This window comes from Pristiophorus japonicus, chromosome 5 (assembly GCF_044704955.1).
Source record: "Pristiophorus japonicus isolate sPriJap1 chromosome 5, sPriJap1.hap1, whole genome shotgun sequence".
Lineage (NCBI taxonomy): Eukaryota > Metazoa > Chordata > Chondrichthyes > Pristiophoridae > Pristiophorus > Pristiophorus japonicus.
This window is the reverse complement of record NC_091981.1, coordinates 202,775,709-202,798,492: the sequence shown is the minus strand read 5'-3', so window position 1 is coordinate 202,798,492 and position 22,784 is coordinate 202,775,709. Positions and strand designations below refer to the sequence as shown.

The 22,784-nt window shown below is 41.7% G+C and overlaps 1 protein-coding gene across 8 annotated transcripts in view; it reads left to right on the top strand.

Annotated features, from left to right (window-relative positions):
* LOC139264565 (E3 ubiquitin-protein ligase HECW1-like) overlaps nt 1–22,784 on the top strand; it is a 751,381-nt gene that overhangs the window by 589,447 nt on the left and 139,150 nt on the right. For all 8 annotated transcript variants that reach the window (XM_070881227.1, XM_070881228.1, XM_070881232.1 and 5 more), the window contains 3 exons: nt 1,008–1,117; nt 2,317–2,437; nt 3,178–3,291. In XM_070881227.1, the coding sequence (XP_070737328.1) occupies nt 1,008–1,117; nt 2,317–2,437; nt 3,178–3,291 (345 nt within the window). The remainder of the gene's footprint in view (nt 1–1,007; nt 1,118–2,316; nt 2,438–3,177; nt 3,292–22,784) is intronic.

Below are 22,784 nucleotides of genomic sequence, written 5' to 3'. Positions count from 1 at the left end.
CTCAGGCCAGCGCCCAACAACCAGAGCCCCAACTCAGGCGCTCTACAAGGGAGCGTAAACCACCAGAGAGACTCAACCTGTGATTCCCATAAGACTTTGGGGGGGGTGGGGAGGTGATGTCATGTATTCAACCATCATTGTACCCATGTATAATCTGACCTAAGTTGTACACTGTGAGAACACTGACCACTAGTTGGTGAACTTGTGGGAGACACTCCTAACCTAGACCTTCAGATATAAAAGGGGAAGCTCTACCCACTTCCAGCACTTGAGTGCTATGAAATAAAGGACAGGTCACAGACTGACCTTCTCTCAAGCATGGGCCTCGTGTGCATTTATACTGTATAGTAAGGACATATCAAAAACTGCACGCAATACTCCAGGTGTGGCCTCACCAATACCCTGTACAGTTGTAGCAGGACTTCGCTGCTTTTATACTCCATCCCCCTTGCAATGAAGGCCAACATTCCATTTACCTAACTGATTACTTGCTGTAGCTGCATACTAACTTTTGTGTTTCATGCACAAGGACCCTCAGGTCTCTTTGTACTGCAGCACTTTGCAATTTTTCTCCATTTAAATTATAATTTGCTTAGCTATTATTTCTGCCAAAGTGGATAATCTCACAGTTTCCCACATTATACTCCATCTGCCAATTTTTTGCCCACACACTTAGTCTGTCTATATCCCCTTGCAGATTTTGTGTGTCCTCCTCACAATTTGCTTTCCCACCCATCATGCAAGTGCGCAATGATGCATCATTGCATTTTATGTTTGCAAACATGAGAGAAGGGTCTGGCAAGTATTTTTTGAAAAGGCAGTGTCTCTTTCAGTTATATTTCTGAGTATGAAATATTTCATGATAATCCAGTTTAAAGGTCATCTTGTGTGCTTAAAATAAAATGGTTTAATCAATATTAACCAGGTCACTGTAATGCAGACTCCTTCCTGTCATTTGATTGCCAATTCGATCAAGCAGTTACTTACCATGCTCTGTTTTCTTTTAGCCTCTTTGAAGATGAGATTATGTCCTACGTTCCAATACATGGTTCATTTCACCCGGGATACAACTACTCTCCCCGCTGCTCCCCTGGGTCTTCACCTCAGAACTCCCCAGGTGAATTGGATTGAACTTTCGTAGCATTCGAACTGCGTATCTTATCCTATCATTAATGTAACCTGAGACAAATAACCCAGCAGAGGTCCGACTGCAGCAGCGAGTTCTAAAAGCAATGGGAAAAGTATCTTGCATTCAAGCTGGTCATTTTCTGTTAAAAGTAAACCACCAATCCTTAATAAAGGGATCAGCTTGCATTTCAGTTGGAACTCTGCAGCCTCAGTTGGTCTTGTCCAGTAGAAGAAAGACTGAGTCAAAAATTGCAGTTATCCTTTCTCTGTATCATATTGCCCATTAGCTCATGGTGATTGGGATTGAGGGATTCATACCAGTACTGAAATTGGTTAAAACAATATCATACACTCCTGGTAAACCCAAATAGGCTGATTTTTGTCTCCATTATACCCCCTCTATAGACAAACCTGTGGCATAACCGAGCACATAGCTGGCTGGAGATCAGTGATACTGGATCTCCACCCATTTGGCCCCTTACATTTATTTCCAACAGCTGTTTTATTATGACTTTAATGGGGTACAAATAGTATCATTTCAGCATCCCCATGATTCCGGGCCATTTACATTGGTCCAAACGGATTCCTAACAATTCCCATGCACAATGGACATCCTGGAGTGCTAAGCTATTGAAATAGAAAGGGGCAGGGGACTGCAAAGTACAGGTTTGGAAGCAATTATAAAGATTTTTACTTTTTTCTGTTTAATATTTTGAAACCACTTAGTTGCAGGTAAAACTTCGTTCCATTAGCGTGCGTCACTGCCATATTTTACATTGGTTCTGGAAATGTAGACAATGGGTTTCTCTATTGGAAACTTGCAATTTTGATGTTTTTGAGAGAAGGGAATTGGGAAGCCAGGCACTTGAGGACTGTTCACATCTGCCATTACTGTTCACACCCACTAACACCAGCAGAGGTGCCCTTACTTGGATTTGTCTAAGAATCTCTTTGTAGATAGGCTCCAATTCACATGGCAAGCAATGGCAGTGTGCTGTCTATTGCAATCTGTCTGCATCATGATTGCAGCACAGACCGAGCACCATCAGTGGCTGAGACACACCAAAGAGGAAGGCCTGTGTTGAAAGAACTGATTTTGAGTCAGTGTCGTAATCTGAAAATTGCACTGCAAATGAATTTTTCAGGAATATATTTATCATGATAGCATTTTTCACTTTTGTTTGATAGGCATGCAGCGAGCAAGTGCAAGGGCTCCTGCACCATACAGGAGAGATTTTGAAGCTAAGCTGAGAAACTTTTACAGAAAGCTTGAGGCCAAAGGTTATGGGCAAGGACCAGGAAAAATCAAGTAAGGAGATTGCTTTTATAATTTCTTCATGATATTGCCAATTAAATATATTTTACTAACTCGCACTAGCAAGGTGGAGCTTCGTGAACCAGAACCACGTAGAAATTTGGGCATGGAGGTCAATGGGACGCACAGCATGTACTGTACATGAAAATTAATGGATGGAAAATATTGTATAGCAGCTGGCCTCTCTACTCAAATTCTTGATATTGGCATACAAGCTCCATGGCAAGAGCACAAATTTGTTAAATCTGCCCCATAGACTGAACACACCAATAACTGTAATTTAGTCCATTGGTTGTAAAGCCCTTTGGGACATCCTGAGGGCATGATAAGATGCAACATGAAAGCATATTTTTATCTTCCTTTCCAAAAAGACACTATCTTGGTGCATAAGCATTTTGTTTGTGGAGAGAGAAAAAACATGCCTCAATCCCATCATAACGATGATACAATGATGCATTTCATTGTGGTTTAGGCCATTGCGTTATGTATTTCCAAAAAAATAGTGCCTTGTGAAGATGAGGCCCATTTAAGAGATTTGTTAATAAGTGAATAACCCGTGATTCAAAAATGTACATGTATTCTTCAAGAAAAATAATTTGGGACTTCCTAAATATAGTTTACATGTGCTTCCAATTACAAAAACAAAATTATTTGTGAAGAAATGCCGCTGGCAGCACTGCAGCCCATCCAGCTGCCTCTACTGCCTCACTCTAACTCTGCCCTATCCTTTGCAGGTTAATTATACGCCGGGACCACTTGCTTGAAGGTACCTTCAATCAGGTTATGGCCTACTCACGCAAAGATCTGCAACGGAACAAGCTGTACGTCACGTTTGTGGGAGAAGAAGGGTATGGTGTTTCTCCATGAGTTTGATGCTGATTGGATATTATTCAGTCCCCCCTTGCATTGTCAACAACGCTGACTGATTCTCTCATTAACTATTACTTAGGGAATGCTACAGTCACCTTGTCAAAGTAACCTTTACAGGAAAGCTGATTTTAATCATTAAATCTCTATTGCAATATGTTCTTAAGACTGATTAAACCATTTGATTCCTGATAAAGGTTGCAAATTCCCAGTAAGTAAATAGTTTATGACCTCATTATGTGTTGAATATCAATACACATTGTACACATCATGTTTTGTAAAGCTTCAGTGTACAGTATGGTATGAGATTGACTAAATAACAAGAAGTTCTGTTCAGTTAACAGAGCAGTTTATATACTTTATAAATCTATTCATTATAATATAAATCCCAAGCAAATCCACAGGCATGCAGTCTCAATCCCGTATTCCACTGATATCAGCAGATTTTTAACAGTTTACTCCTTGTGCATTAAGGATTGGTCACAGCTAGTCTTGTTTTATAAAGTCTGATTCAAAGAAACTTTAAAAAAATCTTTGCTGACCTTTTGCATCAAGCAGAAATGCTGGAGACATTGGAGCAAGAATTTCAACCCAAGTTCCACCGGTAACTGTATCTCTGGCGTGAAACAGCACCCGCCCCCACCCCCCGCCACCTTTGGGAAATGTTGGTGATCGCCTGGTTATGGAAGTGTCCAATTTGCCTTGTAAGGGGTGGCATCTCTGGCTGCTCTTTACAAAGGGAGCAGGACAAGTTTGGGGACTCCCTACGCTGAGAATTCTGGCTGAGTTGGGACCCAGCAGATCTCTGGAGGCCTGTATGTCATAAGAACATAAGAACATTAGAAATAGGAGCAGGAGTAGGCCATCCGGCCCCTTGAGCCTGCTCCACCATTTAATACTATCGTGGCTGATCCGATCATGGACTCAGATCCACTTCCCTGCCTGTTCCCTATAACCTCTTATTCCTTTATCGGTCCATCTCTGTCTTAAATTTATTCAATGACCCAGCTTCCACAGCTCTCTGAGGCAGTGACAGATTTACAACCCACTGAGAGAAGAAATTTCTCCTCATCGCAGTTGTAAATGGCCAGCCCCTTATTCTAAGATAATGCCCTCTAGTTCTAGTCTCCCCCATCAGTGGAAACATCCTCTCTGCATCCACCTTGTCAAGCCCCCTCATAATCTTATACGTTTCGATAAATCACCTCTCATTCTTCTGAATTCCAATGAGTAGCGGCACAACCTCCTCAACCTTTCCTCATAAGTCAACCCCCTCATCTCCAGAATCAACCCAGTGACCCTTCTTTGAACTGCCTCCAAAGCAAGTATATCCTTTCTTAAATATGGAAACCAAAACTTTGTGCAGTATTCCAGGTGTGGCCTCACCAATACTCTGTAAAACTGTAGCAAGACTTCCCTGCTTTTATACTCCATCCCCATTGCAATAAAGGTCAAGATTCCATTGACCTTTCTGATCACTTGCTGTACCTGCATACTAACCTTTTGTGTTTCAATGACAAGCACCCCCAGGTCCCGCTGTACTGCAGCACTTGCAATTTTTCTCCATTTAAATAATAACTTGCTCTTTGATTTTTTTTCTGCCAAAGAGCATGACCTCACACTCTCCAACATTATACTCCATCTGCCAAATTTTTGCCCACTCATTTAGCCTGTCTATGTCCTTTTGCAGATTTTTTGTGTCCTCCTCACACATTGCTTTTCCTCCCATCTTTGTATCGTCAGCAAACTTGGCTACGTTACACTCGGTCTTTTCTTCCAAGTCATTAATATAGATTGTAAATAGTTGGGGTCCCAGCACTGATCCCTGCGGCACCCCACTAGTTACTGATTGCCAACCCAAGAATGAACCATTTATCCCGACTCTCGGTTTTTTGTTAGTTATCCAATCCTCTATCCATGCTAAAAATTACCTCCAATCCAATGAACTTTTATCTTGTGCAGTAATCTTATATGTGTCACCTGTCAAATACCTTCTGGAAATCCAAATAAACCACATCCACAGGTTCCCCTTTATCCACCCTATTTGTTACACCCTCAAAGAATTCCAGCAAATTTGTCAAACGTGACTTCCCTTTCATAAATCCATGCTGACTCTGCCTGACTGAATTATGCTTTTCCAAATGTCCTGCAACTGCTTCTTTAATAATGGACTCCAACATTTTCCCAACCACAGATGTTAGGCTAACTGGTCTATAGTTTCCTGCTTTTTGTCTGCCTCCTTTTTTAAATAGGGGCGCTACATTTGCAGTTATCCAATCTACTGGGACCTCCTCAGAATCCAGGGAATTTTGGTAAATTACAACCAATGCATCCACTATCCCTGCCACTACTTCTCTTAAGACCCTAGGATGCAAGCCATCAGGTCCAGGGGATTTAGCTGCCTTTAGTCCCATTATCTTACTGAGTACCACCTGCTTAGTGATTGTGATTGTGTTAAATTCCTCCCCCCCATATCGTCTTGACTATCCACTGTTGGGATATTTTTAGTGTCCTCTACCATAAAGACTGATACAAAATATTTGTTCAGAGTTTCTGCCATCTCCATGTTTCCCATTACTAATTCCCCGGTCTCATCCTTTAAGGGACTAACATTTACTTTAGCCACTCTTTTCCTTTTTATATACCCATAGAAACTCTTGCTATCTGTTTTTATATTTCGTGCTACTTTACTTTCATAGTCTATCTTCCCTTTCTGAATCAGTTTTTTAGTCATTCTTTGCTGATTTTTAAAAGCTTCTCAATCTTCTGTCCTCCCACTAATTTTGGCCACTTTGTATGCCCTTGTTTTTAATTGGATACTGTCCTTTATTTCTTTAGTTAGCCACGGATGGCTATTTTTTCTTTTACACCCTTTCCTCCTCACTGGCATATATTTTTCTTGAGAGTTGTGAAATAGCTCCTTAAATGTACACCACTGTTCATCAACCGTCCTACACTTTCATCTATTTTCCCAGTCCACTTTAGCCAATGTGTTGCAGTGTACCAGACTCCACATGAGCAACAGTGGGCTCCAGTGGTGGGGTTCAATGAAGTAACCTGCCTTCCAAAGAAAGAGCTTATTTTTTAAGAAGGAACAGATCGACTCCCTTACACAGAGGGCCGACAAGGTCCGAAAAGGACCTGGGCACACTCTCCAAATGGGGCGGGTAGCAGCATTGTCAGCCACTTGCGGGGAGGTGTATGCTTGCAGTGCCACTTGTACCTGCCTGCCTCATACAAAATAGATAAGCTGCCACTGACCCCACAAACTCTGGCAGCATCAGTACAGGAGGGTACTGGCAGGCGCAGTCCTGGGATCACATGTGAAAGAATTTCAGGACAATGCACTTTATCCCTTCCTTACATTACAATGCTGCTGCCATTGACAGGCCAGACTTTAGTGCCAGTGCTGTAATGTAACTGGCAAGAGATAATTTATGCCTTCGCCAATAGCAGTGCAGTCCACCATTTCTACGGACTGCAGTCGAGCTGAATGCCCAGACATCCTGTACCGTTTTCTATTTACTGATCTGAACTGACCTTTCTCAACCATCAGTGATCATTCGTGGACTAGAACTGCAAGTCACATTTGCAGCTTTCCAACAATTGTACCTGTGCATTTTTATTTAATGTTGCTGCTGGTGCACTGTAAATGTGGCCGATTCCAGAGCATGGGAGTTCCGGCATGTAATGCTCCTTTTTGAATTTGTTCTGTAATGTAAAAATGGCACCAATAGGAACATCCTGAGCACACATTAATCAAGAGAAATGCAAAATGACTTCACCAATTAATATTTTGCTTGGATCTGCAAATTGCACATAAAAGTAGCCATTTGACAAATTGCTGTATCGCATCTCATGATTGGAAACATGCCAACATAGAGCCAATCTTCAAAATGAGTGTCGAAACAGCCAGAGGCAATTATAGGCCCATTAGCTAAAATAATAGAATCAGTTATCAGGAGTAAACCTGAGGATTATCTGTGTTGATAGTTTCTATGGGGCTTCTCCCACTCTGCCACCTGAAATTTGGTGGCGGTTTGACAAACTTCCATCAAAGTTACGCCGGTGGAACTGGAGAAGCCCCAAGGAAATTCTGGTGCTAGTGAACAGATGTCAATGTTGATTCAGAAGGGGTAGAACTTGCCTGACCCACCTTCTCAAATTTGAGGTAGTGACAACTCAATGGACTGTGGAAAGCCTTAAAATGTGGTTTTTGAACTCCATATGAATAGCTATTGGTTAAACTCAAAGCTAGATTCAGAGTAAACCTTGGGAATGACTGAAGGGGTAGAAAACAATGCCCTGGCTTTTAACCCATAGGCGAGTTCCCTGCGGGGCTGCTGTTGTGAGGTTGGAAAACCAATAAGAATGGGTTTCCCAAATGTCCTGCAGTTTTTAACTGCAGGAATCCTTTAAAACATTTCCTGACGGATTCCTCCCGACAGGCAGCCTGATTGACAGGCTGGAGGCCTCCTGGCCAGGATGCCTGCTTCACAAGGTTGCTGCCTATGAGAGCAGGGAGGTGTAGTGGGGGAGTGAGAGAGATCATAGGGGGTAGGGGGGGTCCCGATGGTGGTCAGGTGGGGCAGACAGATCACTCTGTGAGGGATGGGTGGGGGGGTGGGGAGAGTGGAGGTAGCTTTGTTAGGCTGCGAGGAAACAATCCTGTTCCTCTTCCCCACAAGCAGTGCTGTAATCATGGATTCAGCCCTTCTCGCCTCCTTGCATCTACCGGCTTTCCCAGGTCCTGGGAAACCTGGCCAAAATGAGTTTAAAAATAGAATGACTGTTAAAATGAAGGCAGGTGGCCTCATTATAATATTTTAATTATCAACCCGCTTCCCTTCAGTAGATTGGTCACCTGCCCCTCATCCACATCTGTGAAAACCAGAAGTGGATGGCTCGAGGCGGGTTGGGTTCCTGTTTCAGATTTTTTGCATTTTAACCTCTGACACTAACCCAACACACCCATTTTTGGGAGTTAAAAATCAGTCATGGCTAGGTGGCGGGTGGTACTATGTGGGGCACCTTAGGGCTCAGTGCTGGGATTACAAGTGTTTAATTTTCATAAATGACCTGGATTCAGAAATTCAATGCAAAGTGGTCAAATTTGCAGTTAATACCAAACTAAGTGGCCGTGACATTGGAAGAGACAGCTCAAAGATTATAGAATGTGTTGGATAAAATGCAGACAAGTGTAATGTAGTGCACAAAGCAGGAAAAAATAGGCAACGCACATACCCCGTGAAAGGTGTTGAAATAGCCAAGGACAAAATTGAAAGAAACATAGGAGTCTTAGTAGGTTTGATGCTAATCATGTCCAACCAATGAAGAGCAGCAATCAACAAAGCCAATAGAATATTGACCTCCATTGCCAATAATGTAAACAGACAAGATAGTGATCACATTTTCTAGTACTCTGGTCAGACCACACTTTGAATGCTACATTCAGTTCAGGCAGTTGAGGCACAAGGAAGACATTCAAGTTCTGCAGACAGTGCAGAGAAGAGCCATGAGACTTAACTCTGATGTCTGGAGTCTGAGTTATGAGGACAGACTGGAGAAAGTTGGGCTTTATAGTCTAGAAAGTAAGCATCTGAGAGGTGATCTTGTAGAGATATATGATTGCGAAGGGAATGGAAAAAGTACATCCAGAATATTACTTTAAATTCAATTGCAAGAGTTGAAGAAGGAGACAGAGGTTCAAACTAGTAACTGTAAATTTAGGACTGATTAGCAAGAAATTCTTCTGTAGGCTAAGAATGACTAGCAAGTGAAATAGATTTCCAGATAGAATAGTAGAGGCAAAAAACTGGAATAATTTAATAAATCATTGTATTCTACAACGTGCGGAGTATTTTATAGAAGATCGGCAGGCTATCTTCTGCTTGAATTAGGAATTTTCATTTAAGTGATATGCTTCAGTTAGGTATTCCAGTATAAAAAAATGATAAGTGATTTAGCATGGTGAAATTTTGTGCCTGCCTCAGAATTATGTTAATAAAAAATGTGTTTAACTGCCTTCGACTATAGATTGAAACATCATTGAAATGGCAGTTATATTAGAAATGTTTATGCAGGAGATGCACACTCAGACACGCTCGCTCGCTCACACACACGCTCTCACACACGCTTGCACTCTCGCACGCAGACAGACAGACAGACACACACACACACACACTCGTACATCATCATCATAGGCAGTCCCTCGGAATCGAGGAAGACTTGCTTCCACTCTAAACATATAGAGAATCACAGTCCCTATCACAGATGGGGCAGATAGTCATTGAGGAAAAGGATGGGTGGGACTGGTTTGCCACACGCTCTTTCCACTGCCTGCGATTGATTTCTGCATGCTCTCGGCGATGAGACTCAAGGTGCACTCACACACTCACACTCACACCAACACACACTCATACTCACACCAACACACACTCACACCGACACCAACACACACTCACACCAACACCAACTCACACCAACACCAACACACACCCACACCCACACCCACACTAATGTTTCACTGCCAACTACTGTTATGGCTATGTTCCAGATTAATTGAATAGGCTGTGGCAAACTGTCATTACTGAACAGAAATCTGGCAAACCCTCCATTTAAATTGATGTGTGAAAATGGCAGCTACATTTACCTATGTAACAATTGTCACCAGACTTCAAAAGTATTTGTCTGGTGAAACACTTTGTTTCTGAGATGTGATGAGGTGCTACATACACGTGTCTTTTGTACAATTTTGATAGAAAATATCATCTATAGGCCAGTATGTGGACAGAAACATCTTGCCTTATCTGTAAAAGTGTAAATCATTTTGACTAATGGTTGATGTGACATTGAGTGTCATCGGGTTTTAAAATAACTAAAAGGGAACTTTTGATGGAAGGCAGAACCCTGACCAGCTACAGTTTGTGTTATTGAGCTTGTTGCCATAGAAAATAGTAATATAGAAATGGCATCACATTTTGGTCCTGAGTGATTGATTGCTGTGAGTTTCTTCAACCAGATTATGATGCCATTTCTACCATACTGCTTTCAGAGTATACGAAAGCCTGGAAAGAGGAAAGGTCATTTGGCCCATCAAGCCCACATCTTCCACAGACCATGTACAATCTGTCCTGTCATGGATTCTACTCCATCCTGTTAATCTCTTGAGAATATTACATTCTAGAAAGCTTCTCCTTATCTTCAAAGTTAAATCAAGCATTCCTACCAGCCTTACATTCAACATTATTCAACGTTGACTGATTACCTTCCTTAGTGTGCCATTTCCAAGGTCCCAGCAGCTCAGGAGCCATGATACTCCATGCACTATTTGACATCTCCATAAACCCCAATCCCATTCACAGCCAGCCAACTTCTTTAACTGCTCTTTTGCTTTACATCACTGTGTGGTTTATATTCCCAGAGACTTTAAATAAATAATAAAACTAGGACAACCTTCCATGACCCAGCAGATTTCCCCCAAATGGGGGGAATTTCCTCTCTTGCTCCACTGTTGTAATTTCGGTGGAGACCCCGCTTGCATGTCAGTGGGCTATCTGCCCAAGATACGGTGGCGGAGTGGAAGAAGCTCTGAGGAAGTTCATCCCCTACGTATCTGTCAGCATTATCTAGATTTGGGTGGGTAACAAGTCCTCCTGGTATACTTTTTGTCAATAATAACCAGAGCAAATTCAAAAAGGAATCAAATCAGATCCTTTTCAGAAATGAATAAAGAGATAGAAACAGTTATGATCAACAAGTTTTAAAATATTTTTGTTTAAATAATTAATATCACTGAGGAACATACCATTTGGGAAGAGTTACTGATCCTGCCCAAAAACCTGAGGGAGTGACGTTAGCATAAAAAGTAGTGACATTACAATTGAATTTATGCGGGTTCATTAGAGACAGAATCTGCTTGTACTTTGGTTTGATAACAAGCCAGCATTTTCAAAACAGTAGACTAGTAGCCCTGCTGGGGAAAAAATGCGACATTTTTAATGGGGACATAGCAAGCTGACATAACAGCAGAGTGTAACACAACATGCCATTGTGATATATTCACAGAGCACAAGCACAAACAGCTTCCTACATAGCAGGCAGCTCTCGGAAGCCTCCAGAAATCTGCCTGGTTCTGTTTAATTATAAACTGTGCAATTGCAGTACACAATACGACCACATCCATATTGTGGAGCTACAAACATTACAAGCTTGCAGACATTACACTTCTCTCTCCTTAATGAAGAAGTTATTATAACAAACATCATACAGAACTTTCATGTTTATCCATAACACAGGATATAAACTTTTTTTTTTTCATTTGAACTCACTCTAACTTCAGGCTGTTTGTTTTCCTGACTCGGACTCAGATTTTCATTCTGATTCTCTCCTGGATTTGTTTCCAGTACATTACATTTAGGATTTGCTACTGGTATATCAAAACTATCTGATGAGTCAGAAATAATTGAATCAATCCCACCTTCAACTCCTTCCATGTCTGTAGGTAAAATATGATCAATATGAACAAACCTAACCTGTCCATTATCAAACATCTTTACCAAATATGTGCGAGGACCACATATCTTCACTACTCTTCCTGGTAACCACTTTAACCATTTTTGGTGATGGTTCTTCATTCTCACCTTCTGGTTTAATTTCACACTTACTCAACCTCTGTCATGATTCTCTTTCTGTCGTAATTGTGTCTCTTCTACGGACTGTTCCAAATTTGGCTTTAACAACAAGAATCTGGTTCGTGGCTGTCGTTTGAGAAACAATTCTGCTGGTGTTCTACCAGTAGTTGTGTGAGGAGTATTTTGATATGTAATCAAAAAATTAGCCAATTTGTGATCCAAAGACAACTGTCGCTTCCTCGGATTTGGATCTAACATTTGTTTTATGAGGGCACTTTTTACAATTTGTACAGCGTGCTCTGCTGCACCATTCGAAGCAGGATGGTATGGCAGAACCTTGGTATGTTTCTCACCATTTTTGCTCGTGAATTGTGCAAATTCTTCTGAACGAAATTGTGGTCCATTATCCAAAACAATTTCTTCAGGGAGGCCAAATGAAGAAACTAATTTTCGTAAAATGTCCAAGGTTCTACTTCTTGTTATTTTCCACATTGGAAACATCTCAACCCACTTCGAATGGCTATCAATCACAATGAACAATTGTTGTCCTTCTAACTCAGCAAAATCAATATGTAGCCTTTGCCACACCCTGGAAGGCCATTTCCATGGCTATAATGGTACTGGTGGTGGTTGCTTGCTTACCGATTGACATGTTGTATACTGACTCACGATGTACTCTATATCTTTATCAAGACCTGGCCACCATAAATAACTGCATGCAAAACTCTTGGTCAAGCACATTCACAGGTGCTGGTCATGGAGGTCTCCTAATAATTTGGACCTGAATTTATTTGGTATAACCACTCTTGCACCCCACATGATACAATCTTTATCGACTGATAATTCATTCCTACGAATGAAGAATGGATGTGTATCTTTGTCTGTAACCTGGTTTGGCCATCGATTTGCAATATACTCATACACCTTTGACATCACTGGGTCACGTTTGGTTGCTCTACCAATCTCTTCAGCTGGGACTGGCAGTTCATCAATGTATGAAAAATAAAACACTTCTTCCCTATCGGGTGTAACTTGTGATGGGGAAGGCAATCTAGACATTGCATCAGCATTACCGTGATCAGCTGATCGTCTGTATTCAATATCATATGTATATGCTGACAAAATCAAAGCTCATCTCTGCATTCGGGCTGCAGCTAATGTTGGAACTGGAGACTTTGGATGGAGGATTGCTGTTAGGGGCTTATGGTCCGTAATGATGGTAAATTTACAACCATGCAAGTATTTGTGAAACTTCTTGACCCCAAAAATTAATGCCAAAGCTTCCCTTTCAATTTGCGCATAATTACTCTCACTGGCACTGAGAGTGCATGAAGCAAAAGCAATTGTTCTCTCCTCCCCACTACATAATACATGAGAGATTACTGCCCCAACTCCATACGGAGAGGCATCACATGCTAGCTTCATCTCCTTAGATATGTCATAGTGAACTAACATGGTGCTCTCTACCAATTTTCTTTTACACTCCTTGAATGCTGTATCGCATTCTTTTGACCACTTCCAATGGACCTGTTTTTTCAAAAGTTAATTCAGTGGATGTAATACTATAGCCAAATTTGATAGGAACTTCCCATAATAGATCAAAAGACCCAAGAATGCACTAAGTTCAGTGACATTCCTGGGAGTGGGTGCATTTCTAATTGCATTCAATTTTTCCATGGTTGGATGTAAACCATCTTTGTCTACTCTGTACCCTAAGTACTCCACTGAATTTTTAAATAACTCACACTTACGAACAGACACTCGTACTCTGCTTCTCTAGCTGTTTAAGGACTTCATTCAATATGTTATTATGAATTTGCCTATTTGGTGCTGAAATTAGTATGTCGTCCAAATAACATACTACCCCTTCAATACCTTGCCAAATCTGGTTCATCACCCCTTGGAATATGGCAGAGGCGGAAGACACTCCAAACAGTAGCCTATTAAATTGATATAGGCCTAGATGAGTATTTATAGTCAAACATGACTTGGACTCCTTATCTAGTTCAAGCTGTAAGTAGGCATTCATAAGATCCAGTTTTGAGAAGATCTGACCACCTGTCAGTGTTGTGAACAAATCTTCTATATTTGGCAATGTATTGGGGACATTACCCTCTAGAACCTAGTTTACGGTTACTTTAAAATCACCACACACTCTTACCTTACCATCGGACTTATGTACAACAACAATGGGTGTAGCCCAATTACATCGATCTATCTTACAAATAATGTTCTCAGTCTCTAGTCTTTTGAGTTCTTGCTCAACTTTCTCCTTGAGTGCATATGGTATGGAACATGGCTTGTAGTAAACTAATCTAGCATCCTTCTGTACCCTGACACTCGCCTTGAAGCCTTGGATCAGACTGCCCGTTTCGCAGAACACCTTCGGATACTTCTTGATAACCTCATCCGTTGATGAAAATCTCGCTTCCACACAGAACATCTCCCTCCAATCCAGTTTCAGTGAGCTCAACCAATTTCTTCCGAGTAAGGCAGACTTGTCTCCTTTCATTACTATTAGAGGCAAGTTCTGAAATTGATCTTTATATTTCACCGGTACGATGATACGACCTACCACAGGAATTTTCTCTCCCGAGTAGCCTATCTTGGATTTCTCCAGTTGGAAATCACGCAATTTGTCGCGGTATAGTGACTCCAGTACTACACTCATGGATGCACCCGTGTCAATTTCCATTGGTATCTTGAATCCTGCAACATCTATGTGGATTTTGATGCTTTCTGAATCGCTGTCCATTAACCTCGTGCTCCTGATGACGTTTAACTCTAACATCTCCTCGTCCTGTTGTTGTTCTTCCATGCTATGTAGTCTCTTGGGATTTCTACTCATAGCTTTGAACGCTGGACTCATACCTTTTAAAAATTGGTTTACCCTTCAATCGGCATGCCTTCGCAAGATGCCCACTCTTTCTGCAGAAGAAACACTCTGCCTTTCACGTATGGACAACTTTGAGCAATGTGTTGTCCCAGGCACCTATAGCACGACTTCGACGCTCTGTTAGAATTTCCAGTTTCTGAGACTTTGGGCCCTCACCGTCTTTTACTTTGAACCTGCAGGTGATTTACCTCGGTTGACTGACGACCGTAATTATTATTTAATTCTCGGGAATACTGTTTGGCCATGCCCATCGACCTCGCTGTCTGACAAGCAATCTCAAAAGTCAAGTCACTGTCATCAATAACTTCCTTCTGATCGCATCATTTTTCACCCCACAAACAAAACGATCCCGTAATGCTTGGTTTTGAAAGTTTCCAAAATTACAGTGCATCGATAGCTTTTTTAATGCAACAATGTAATCACTGATACTTACATCAGTCTTTTGATTCCGAATCCCGAAACGATAGCTTTCAGCAATTTCTAACTGTTTAGGGTTATAGTGCTGCTCCAGCTTCATTAAAATCTCTTTAAGCATTGTGTCCTTTGGCTCGTCAGGCACAAGCAGATTTACAAGAGTGTCACACAATGCCGGACCTGCCTCCGATAAGAAGATCACTTTCTTACGTTCCAACACAGCCCGGTTCTGGACTGCATTGTCTGGAACTTCGATTATGTTATTTGCAGTGAACTACATTTCTAGCCGATCCACATACGCTTTAAAACATTCCTGGTCGTGTCCATATTCCCCCAAATGTCCGATTACACCTGCCATTTTAATCTCTAGCTATTCACGACATGTGCTGTATTTTACCTCGGATTTTTGTAGCTTTTTCCAAAGACTGAAACTTCCAAAGTCTCTCTGTCGGCTGGCTGAATCCTTCCCCAACAAAATTTAAGCTTTAAATTATCCGAAAAATCCCATTCTCGTCGCCAAATGTAATATATTCACAGAGCACAAGCACACACACATTCCTATATGGCAGACAGCTCTTGGAAGCCTCTGGAAATCTGCCTGGTTCTGTTTAATTATTAACTGTGCAATTGCAGTACACAATACGCCCACATCCATAGTGTGGAGCTACAAACATTACAAGCTTACAGACATTACAGCCATGAATAGTAGAATGCAGCTTCACCTTAGCAAGTTTCTAATCTTAGCCATCCTATAAGCGAGAGTCAAGGCCAGATGATTTGCCATCTCTTTCCAGCCATCTGAAGCACACATTAGCACATTTCATGGGTAGGTCATTGACCATGCAGAGTGACTGAGCACTTAACATAAGAACATAAGAACATAAGAAATAGGAGCAGGAGTAGGCCATATGGCCCCTCGAGTCTGCTCCGCCATTCAATAAGATCATGGCTGATCTGATCATGGACTCAGCTCCACTTCCTCGCCCGCTCCCTATAACCCCTTATCCCCTTATCGTTTAAGAAACTGTCTATTTCTGTCTTAAATGTATTCAATGTCCCAGCTTCCAAAGCTCTCGGGAGGCAGCGAATTCCACAGACTTACAACCTTCTGAGAGAAGAAATTTCTCCTCGTCTCTGTTTTAAATGGGTGGCCCCTTATTCTAAGATCGTGCCCTCTAGTTATAATCTCCCCCATCAGTGGAAACATCCTCTCTGCATCCCCCCCTTCAAGCCCCCTCATAATCTTATACATTTCGATAAAATCACCTCTCATTCTTCTGAATTCCAATGACTGGAGGCCCAACCTCCTTAACCTTTCCTCATAAGTCAATCCCCTCATCACCAGAATCAACCTAGTGAACTTTCTCTGAACTGCCTCCAAAGCAAGTATATCCTTTCTTAAATATGAAAACCAAAACTGCACGCAGTATTCCAGGTGTGGCCTCACCAATACCTTATATAGCTGTGGCAAAACTTCCCTGCTTTTATACTCTATCCCCTTTGCAAGATACCATTGGCCTTCCTGATCACTTGCTGTACCTGCATACTATCCTTTTGTGTTTCATGTACAAGTATCCCCAGGCCCCGCTGTACTACGGCATTTTGCAATTTTTCTCCATTTAAATAATAATTTGCTCTTTGATTTTTTTTCTGCCAAAGTGCATGACCTCACACTTTCCAACATTATACTCCATCTGCCAAATTTTTGCTCACTCACTTAGCCTGTCTATGTTCTTTTGCAGATTTTGTGTGTCCTCCTCACACATTGCTTTTCCTCCCATCTTTGTATCGTCAGCAAACTTGGCTACATTACACTCAGTCCCTTCTTCCAAGTCTTTAACATAGATTGTAAATAGATGGGGTCCCAGCACTGATCCCTGCGGCACTTGGGCTTGATCGGTTGGTCAAAAAGAGTCAGCATGGATTTGTGTCTAGTTGAATTTTAGAGGAGGTCACTAGTCTGGTGAATTGGGGAATATCTATGGATGTTTTCTATATGGGCTTCCAGAAGGCATTTGATAAGGTTCTGCACAAGATTATTAGCAAAATGAATTGGAGGTAACCTTGTGATGTGGGTTGGTAATTGGTTGGGAGGTAAAAGACTGAGAGTAATGATAAAGGGTTCATTCTCTGATTGGCTTAACGTGACATATGCTTTTCTCTGGGGATCTGTACTGGGGCCTCAGCTTTTCACCATATATAGGAAGAAATAGGGAGTTGTATATCCAAGTTTGCAGATGACACGAAGTTAGGAGGGGCAGTTGTGTGACTGGGAGGAGGAAGTTACAAATGGACATAGACAGACTAAATGAATTGAAAAAACTATGCCAAACGCAGGTTAATATGGGGAAATGTGATGACATCCGCTTTGGATCTGAGAGAAACAAATCAGAATATTTTCTTAATGGCGAGAGATTGGGAACTGTGGAGGAGCAAAGGGATTTGGGTGTCCATGTAAACAAATTATTACAAGCTAGTGCACAGGTACAGAAGATAATCAATAAGGCTAATGAAATGTTGGCCTTTATCTCAAAGGGGTTAGAATTCAAAATTGAGGAAATTATACAGAGCTTTGGTCAGGCCACATCTGAAGTATCGCGTTCAGTTTGGACACCAAACATCAGGAAAGAGATGTGATAATCCCACTTCTCTTGCAGTCCAGGCTCTCACACGAAGAACTGCCACTTGGGCAAGATGTGGTATATTCTCTACGACATCATAAACACGCACTTTACAAAATGGCTTCATTAACTCAGGAGACCTGTCAACTGATGCAGCCATTGCTGTTAATAAAATAAATGCATTACCACAGCTGTCCACTAGGTGGAGCACTAGTCTACTAAGTGGAGCTATATATTACACTTCTCCCTCTTTAATGAAGATGTAATTATAACAAAATAATCATCCGACATAATTTGCAAGGTTATACATGACAAAAGATAGGGACTTAATTTGCCATATTTACAAATCAAACTTAACCACTTGTTTTCTGTTTCGAAGAGGATACCTTCACTCTCAAACAGAACTTTCCAAACATGGTGTCAAAATTAAATTCAATCTAGGCTGATCCTGGGGAGAGCTTTCCTCCAAGGGCAACCCTTGATCTACATTTGAACTCTCTACAACTTCAGATTGTTTGTCTGCCTGACTCGGACTCGGACTTAAATTCTGACTTTCTCTTGTTTCTAGTATATTTGATGTAGGATTTGCTACTGATACTATACTTGTAATAAAAATATCTGATGAGTCAAAAGTAATTGAATCATTCCAATTTTCAACTGCTTCCACATCTGTAGGTAAAATATGATCAATGTTAACAAACCTAACCCTTCCATGATCAAACATCTTGACCAAATATGTGCAAGGGCCACATATCTTCACTACATGCCCTGGTAACCACTTCAACTATTTATGGTGATAGTTCTTCACTCTCACCTCCTGATTCACTTTCACACTTCTTTCTCTTACTCTACCACTATCATGATTCTCTTTCTGTCTTAATTGTTTCTTTTCTACTGAGTGTGCCAAGTTTGTTTTAACAACGAGAATCTGGTTTGTGGCTGTCGTTTGAGAAACAACTCTGCTGGTGTTCTACCAATAGTTGTATGAGGAGTATTATGATAAGTAATTAGAAAATTTGCCAATTTGTGGTAAAACGTCAACTGCCATTTATTTGGATTTGGATCCAACATTTGTTTGATGAGAGGACATTTTACAATTTGTACTGTGTGCTCTGCTGCACCATTGAAGCAGGGTGATATAATGGAACCTTGGTATGTTTCACACCATTTCTGCTCGTGAACTGTGTAAATTCTTCTGAACAAAATTGTTGTCCATTATCAGACACAATTTCTCCTGGAAGGCCATATGAAGAAAATAATCTGCGCAAATTGTCTAGTGTTTTACTTGTTATTTGCTGCATTGGAAACACCTCTACCACTTCAAATGGCTATCAATCACAATGAATAATTGCTGTCCTTCTAGCTCAACAAAATCTATTTGTATCCTTTGCCATACCCTGGGAGGCCATTTCCCTGGCTGTAATGGTACTGATGGTAGTTTCTTGCTTACCGATTGACATGTTATACACTGATTAATGATGTACTCTATATCTTTATCTAGATCTGGCCATCATAAGTAAACTGCATGCAAAACTCTTGGTCAAACACATTCCTAGGTGCTGATCATGAAGATCTGCTAATAATTTGGACCTGAATTTATTTGGAATAACTACTCTTGCACCCCACATGATACAATCTTTATCCACGGACAATTCATTCATACGAATGAAGTTTGGATGAATATCTTTCTCTGATACCTGGTTTGGCCAGCCATTTACAATGTAATCATACACCTTTGACATAACTGAGGTCACGTTTGATTGCTGTACCAATCTCTTCAGTTGTGACTGGCAGTTCATCAATGTATGAAAAATAGAACACTTCTTCACTATTAGGTGTAACTTGTGATGGGGATGACAATCTAAACACAGCATCAGCATTACTGTGATCAGCTGATCATCTGTACTCAATGTTATAAGTATATGCTGATAAAATCAAAGCCCATCTCTGCATTCAGGCTGCAGTTAAGTTGGAACTGCGGATTTTGGATGGAGGATTCCTGTCAGGGACTTATGGTTCGTAACACGGTAAACTTACGACCACACAAGTATTTGTGGAACTTCTTGACCCCAAAAATTAATGCCCAAGCTTACCTTTCGATTTGCACATAATAACGCTCACTGGCACAGAGAGTGCGTGAAGCAAAAGCAATTGGTCTCTCCTTCCCACTATGTAGTACATGAGAGATCACTGCCCCAACTCCAAACAGAGAGGCGTCACATGCTAGCTTGATCTCCTTAGATAAGTCACAGTGAAGTAAAATGGTACTCGCTACCCACTGACTTTTACACTCCTTGAATGCTGCATCGCATTCTTCTGACCACTTCCGCAGGAACTGTTTTTTTCAACAGCTCATTCAATGGATGTAACAGTGTAAACAAATTTAGTAGGAACTTCCCATAATAGCTCAAAAGACCCAAAAATGATCGAAGTTCAGTGACATTCTTGGGAGCGGCTGCATTTTAAATTGCATCCAGCTCTCACTTGGTTGGATGTAAACCATCTTTGTCTACCCTGTGCCCTAAGTACTCCACTGAGTTTTGAAATAACTCACACTTGTGAGCAGTCACTTGTACTCTGCTTCTCTAGCTGTTTGAGCACTTCATTCAATACGTTATTATGGATTTGCCTGTTAGGTGCTGAAATGACTGTCATCTAAATAACATACTACCCCTTCAATGCCTTGCAGAATCTGGTTCATCACCCCTTGGAATCATCATCATAGGTGGTCCCTCGAATGAAGATGACTTGCTTCCACGAGTTCACAGATGTTTCAATGAAGGACCAGATGTTCCAGTCCTGAACGCCAATTGAGGGGGTGGAAGATGCCGGTGCATGAATTTTTTTAACGTGTGCTGACCGTTGCACACCAGCCACCACACGGGCTTGACAGAGCTAGGTCTTGGTCCAATGGCAAGGATTAATCAAGCCGACTGGAGATCTGCACAGGCCTAGCGCGCACACATATCGCAATGTGGGCTGTCCCATGCTGCCCTTGGGCCCTCGGCTCTTCTGGGCCCCGTACCCTCATCTGTCGCACTCCGCCACGATCTCTCACCGCTCCTCCGTCATAAACGTTCACCGCATCTCGCCACAAACACTCGCCGCTCATCCGCCCCGACCTTTCCACTCCTCTGTACCTGGGTCCTGCCGATGTTCCTGCCCATGCTCCAAAACGGCGACCAGGGTTTTTATGACGTCACCCAGTCGCCCATCTCAAAAATGTCGTGTTAGAGGTTGAAGTGGTACGCCGCTCTAGCTCTTTTGTAGCCCGACCTGCGGAGCTGTTCTCTCGCAGGTCGGGAGGGCCACAATGTCCCAGGCCCGCCACTCCAGCTCTTTTGTAGCCCGATCTGCAGAGCTATTTTCTCGCAGGTCAGGGGGCCATGACCTTGGAATATGGTGGGGGCGGTAGACACTCCAAATGGTAGCCTATTAAATTGATATAGGCCTAGCTAAGTATTTATAGTCAAGCATGACTTGGACTCCTCATCTGGTTCAAGTTGTAAGTAGGCATTTGTAAGATCCAACTTTGAGAAGATCTGACACCTGTCAGTGTTGTGAACAAATCTTCTACATTTGACAATGTATTGGGGAGATTACTCTCTAGAACTTAGTTTACGATTTATAATCACCACACAACCTTACCTTACCATCTGACTTAGGTACAACAATTGGGTGTAGCCCAATTACATAGAACTACCTTGGAGATAATGGGTCTAAAATTCCAGCCTCGCTGGGTCTGTACAGAGTGCGCACAGACCTGGCGAGGCCTCGCAAAAGCCGGTTTTAGGGGCGTGATGCGCATGTGCCGACAACCAACTTTTATGATCTGTCAAAGATTTCTCTTGACAGATCCTCCGCATCCCCGGGAGAAGGACATCCGCGCAGGAGAAATTGGGCTATTTGACCAACTCATGCCCAGCAAATGTACTTCAAACTTTTATGCCTGTTAAAGCAGGCATATAGCCTACTTTTACCAACATAAGAGTTTTAAACATATAAAAATTAAATTTAAATACACATTTTTATAGTAAAATCCCTGTCCATTAAGGTAAGTTTATTTTTAACACTATTAAAACACATGAAAAAAAAATCCAAAATATATATATTTTTTCTAAAACATTTAATTACATTTAATTTAAATTAATTTTAAATATGTGAGGTGTTTTATTTATTTATTATGCTGTATTTGGGTGTTTTACAGGGTTTTCGCACTGGTAGTAATGTGAACTCGTACAAATGGAGTTCCCATTTTTATCAATGAGAATACTGCATTGTGATTGGTTGTCCAGGTCCATGTAACTCCAGCTTAGACTTACGGACCTGAAAGGCATCTCCCCGTGTACTGCGCAGCGAATCTTGGGTTCCAACCGTGATCTTGCGTTCCTCCGAGACCACCAGGTACTTTCGTAGATTTTTTGGGGGGGCAGAGGCGTTCGTATGAAGGATGCCTCTGACCTCAATTTCAGCTCCATTGTTCTCAGTCTCTAGTCTTTTGAGTTCTTGCTCAATTCTCTCCCCGAGTGCATATGGTACGGCGCGTAGCTTGCAGTAAACTGGTCTAGCGTCCTTCTGTACCCTGCCACTCGCCTTGAAGCCTTGGATCGGACTGCCTGTTTTGCAGAAAACCTTTGGATACTTCTTGATGACATCATCCTTCGATGCAAATCTCGTTTCAAAACGAAAAATCTCATTCCAATCCAGCTTCAGTGATCCCAACCAATTTCTACCTAGTAAGGCAGGCGTGTCTCCTGCCTCTACTAAGAAAGGCAAGCTCTGAAATTGATCCTTGTATTTCACCTTTACGGTGATACGACCTACCACAGGAATTTGCTCTCCTGAGTAGATTCGCAGCTCTACCTTGGATTTCTCCAATGGGAAATCACGCAATTTGTCAAGATACAGCG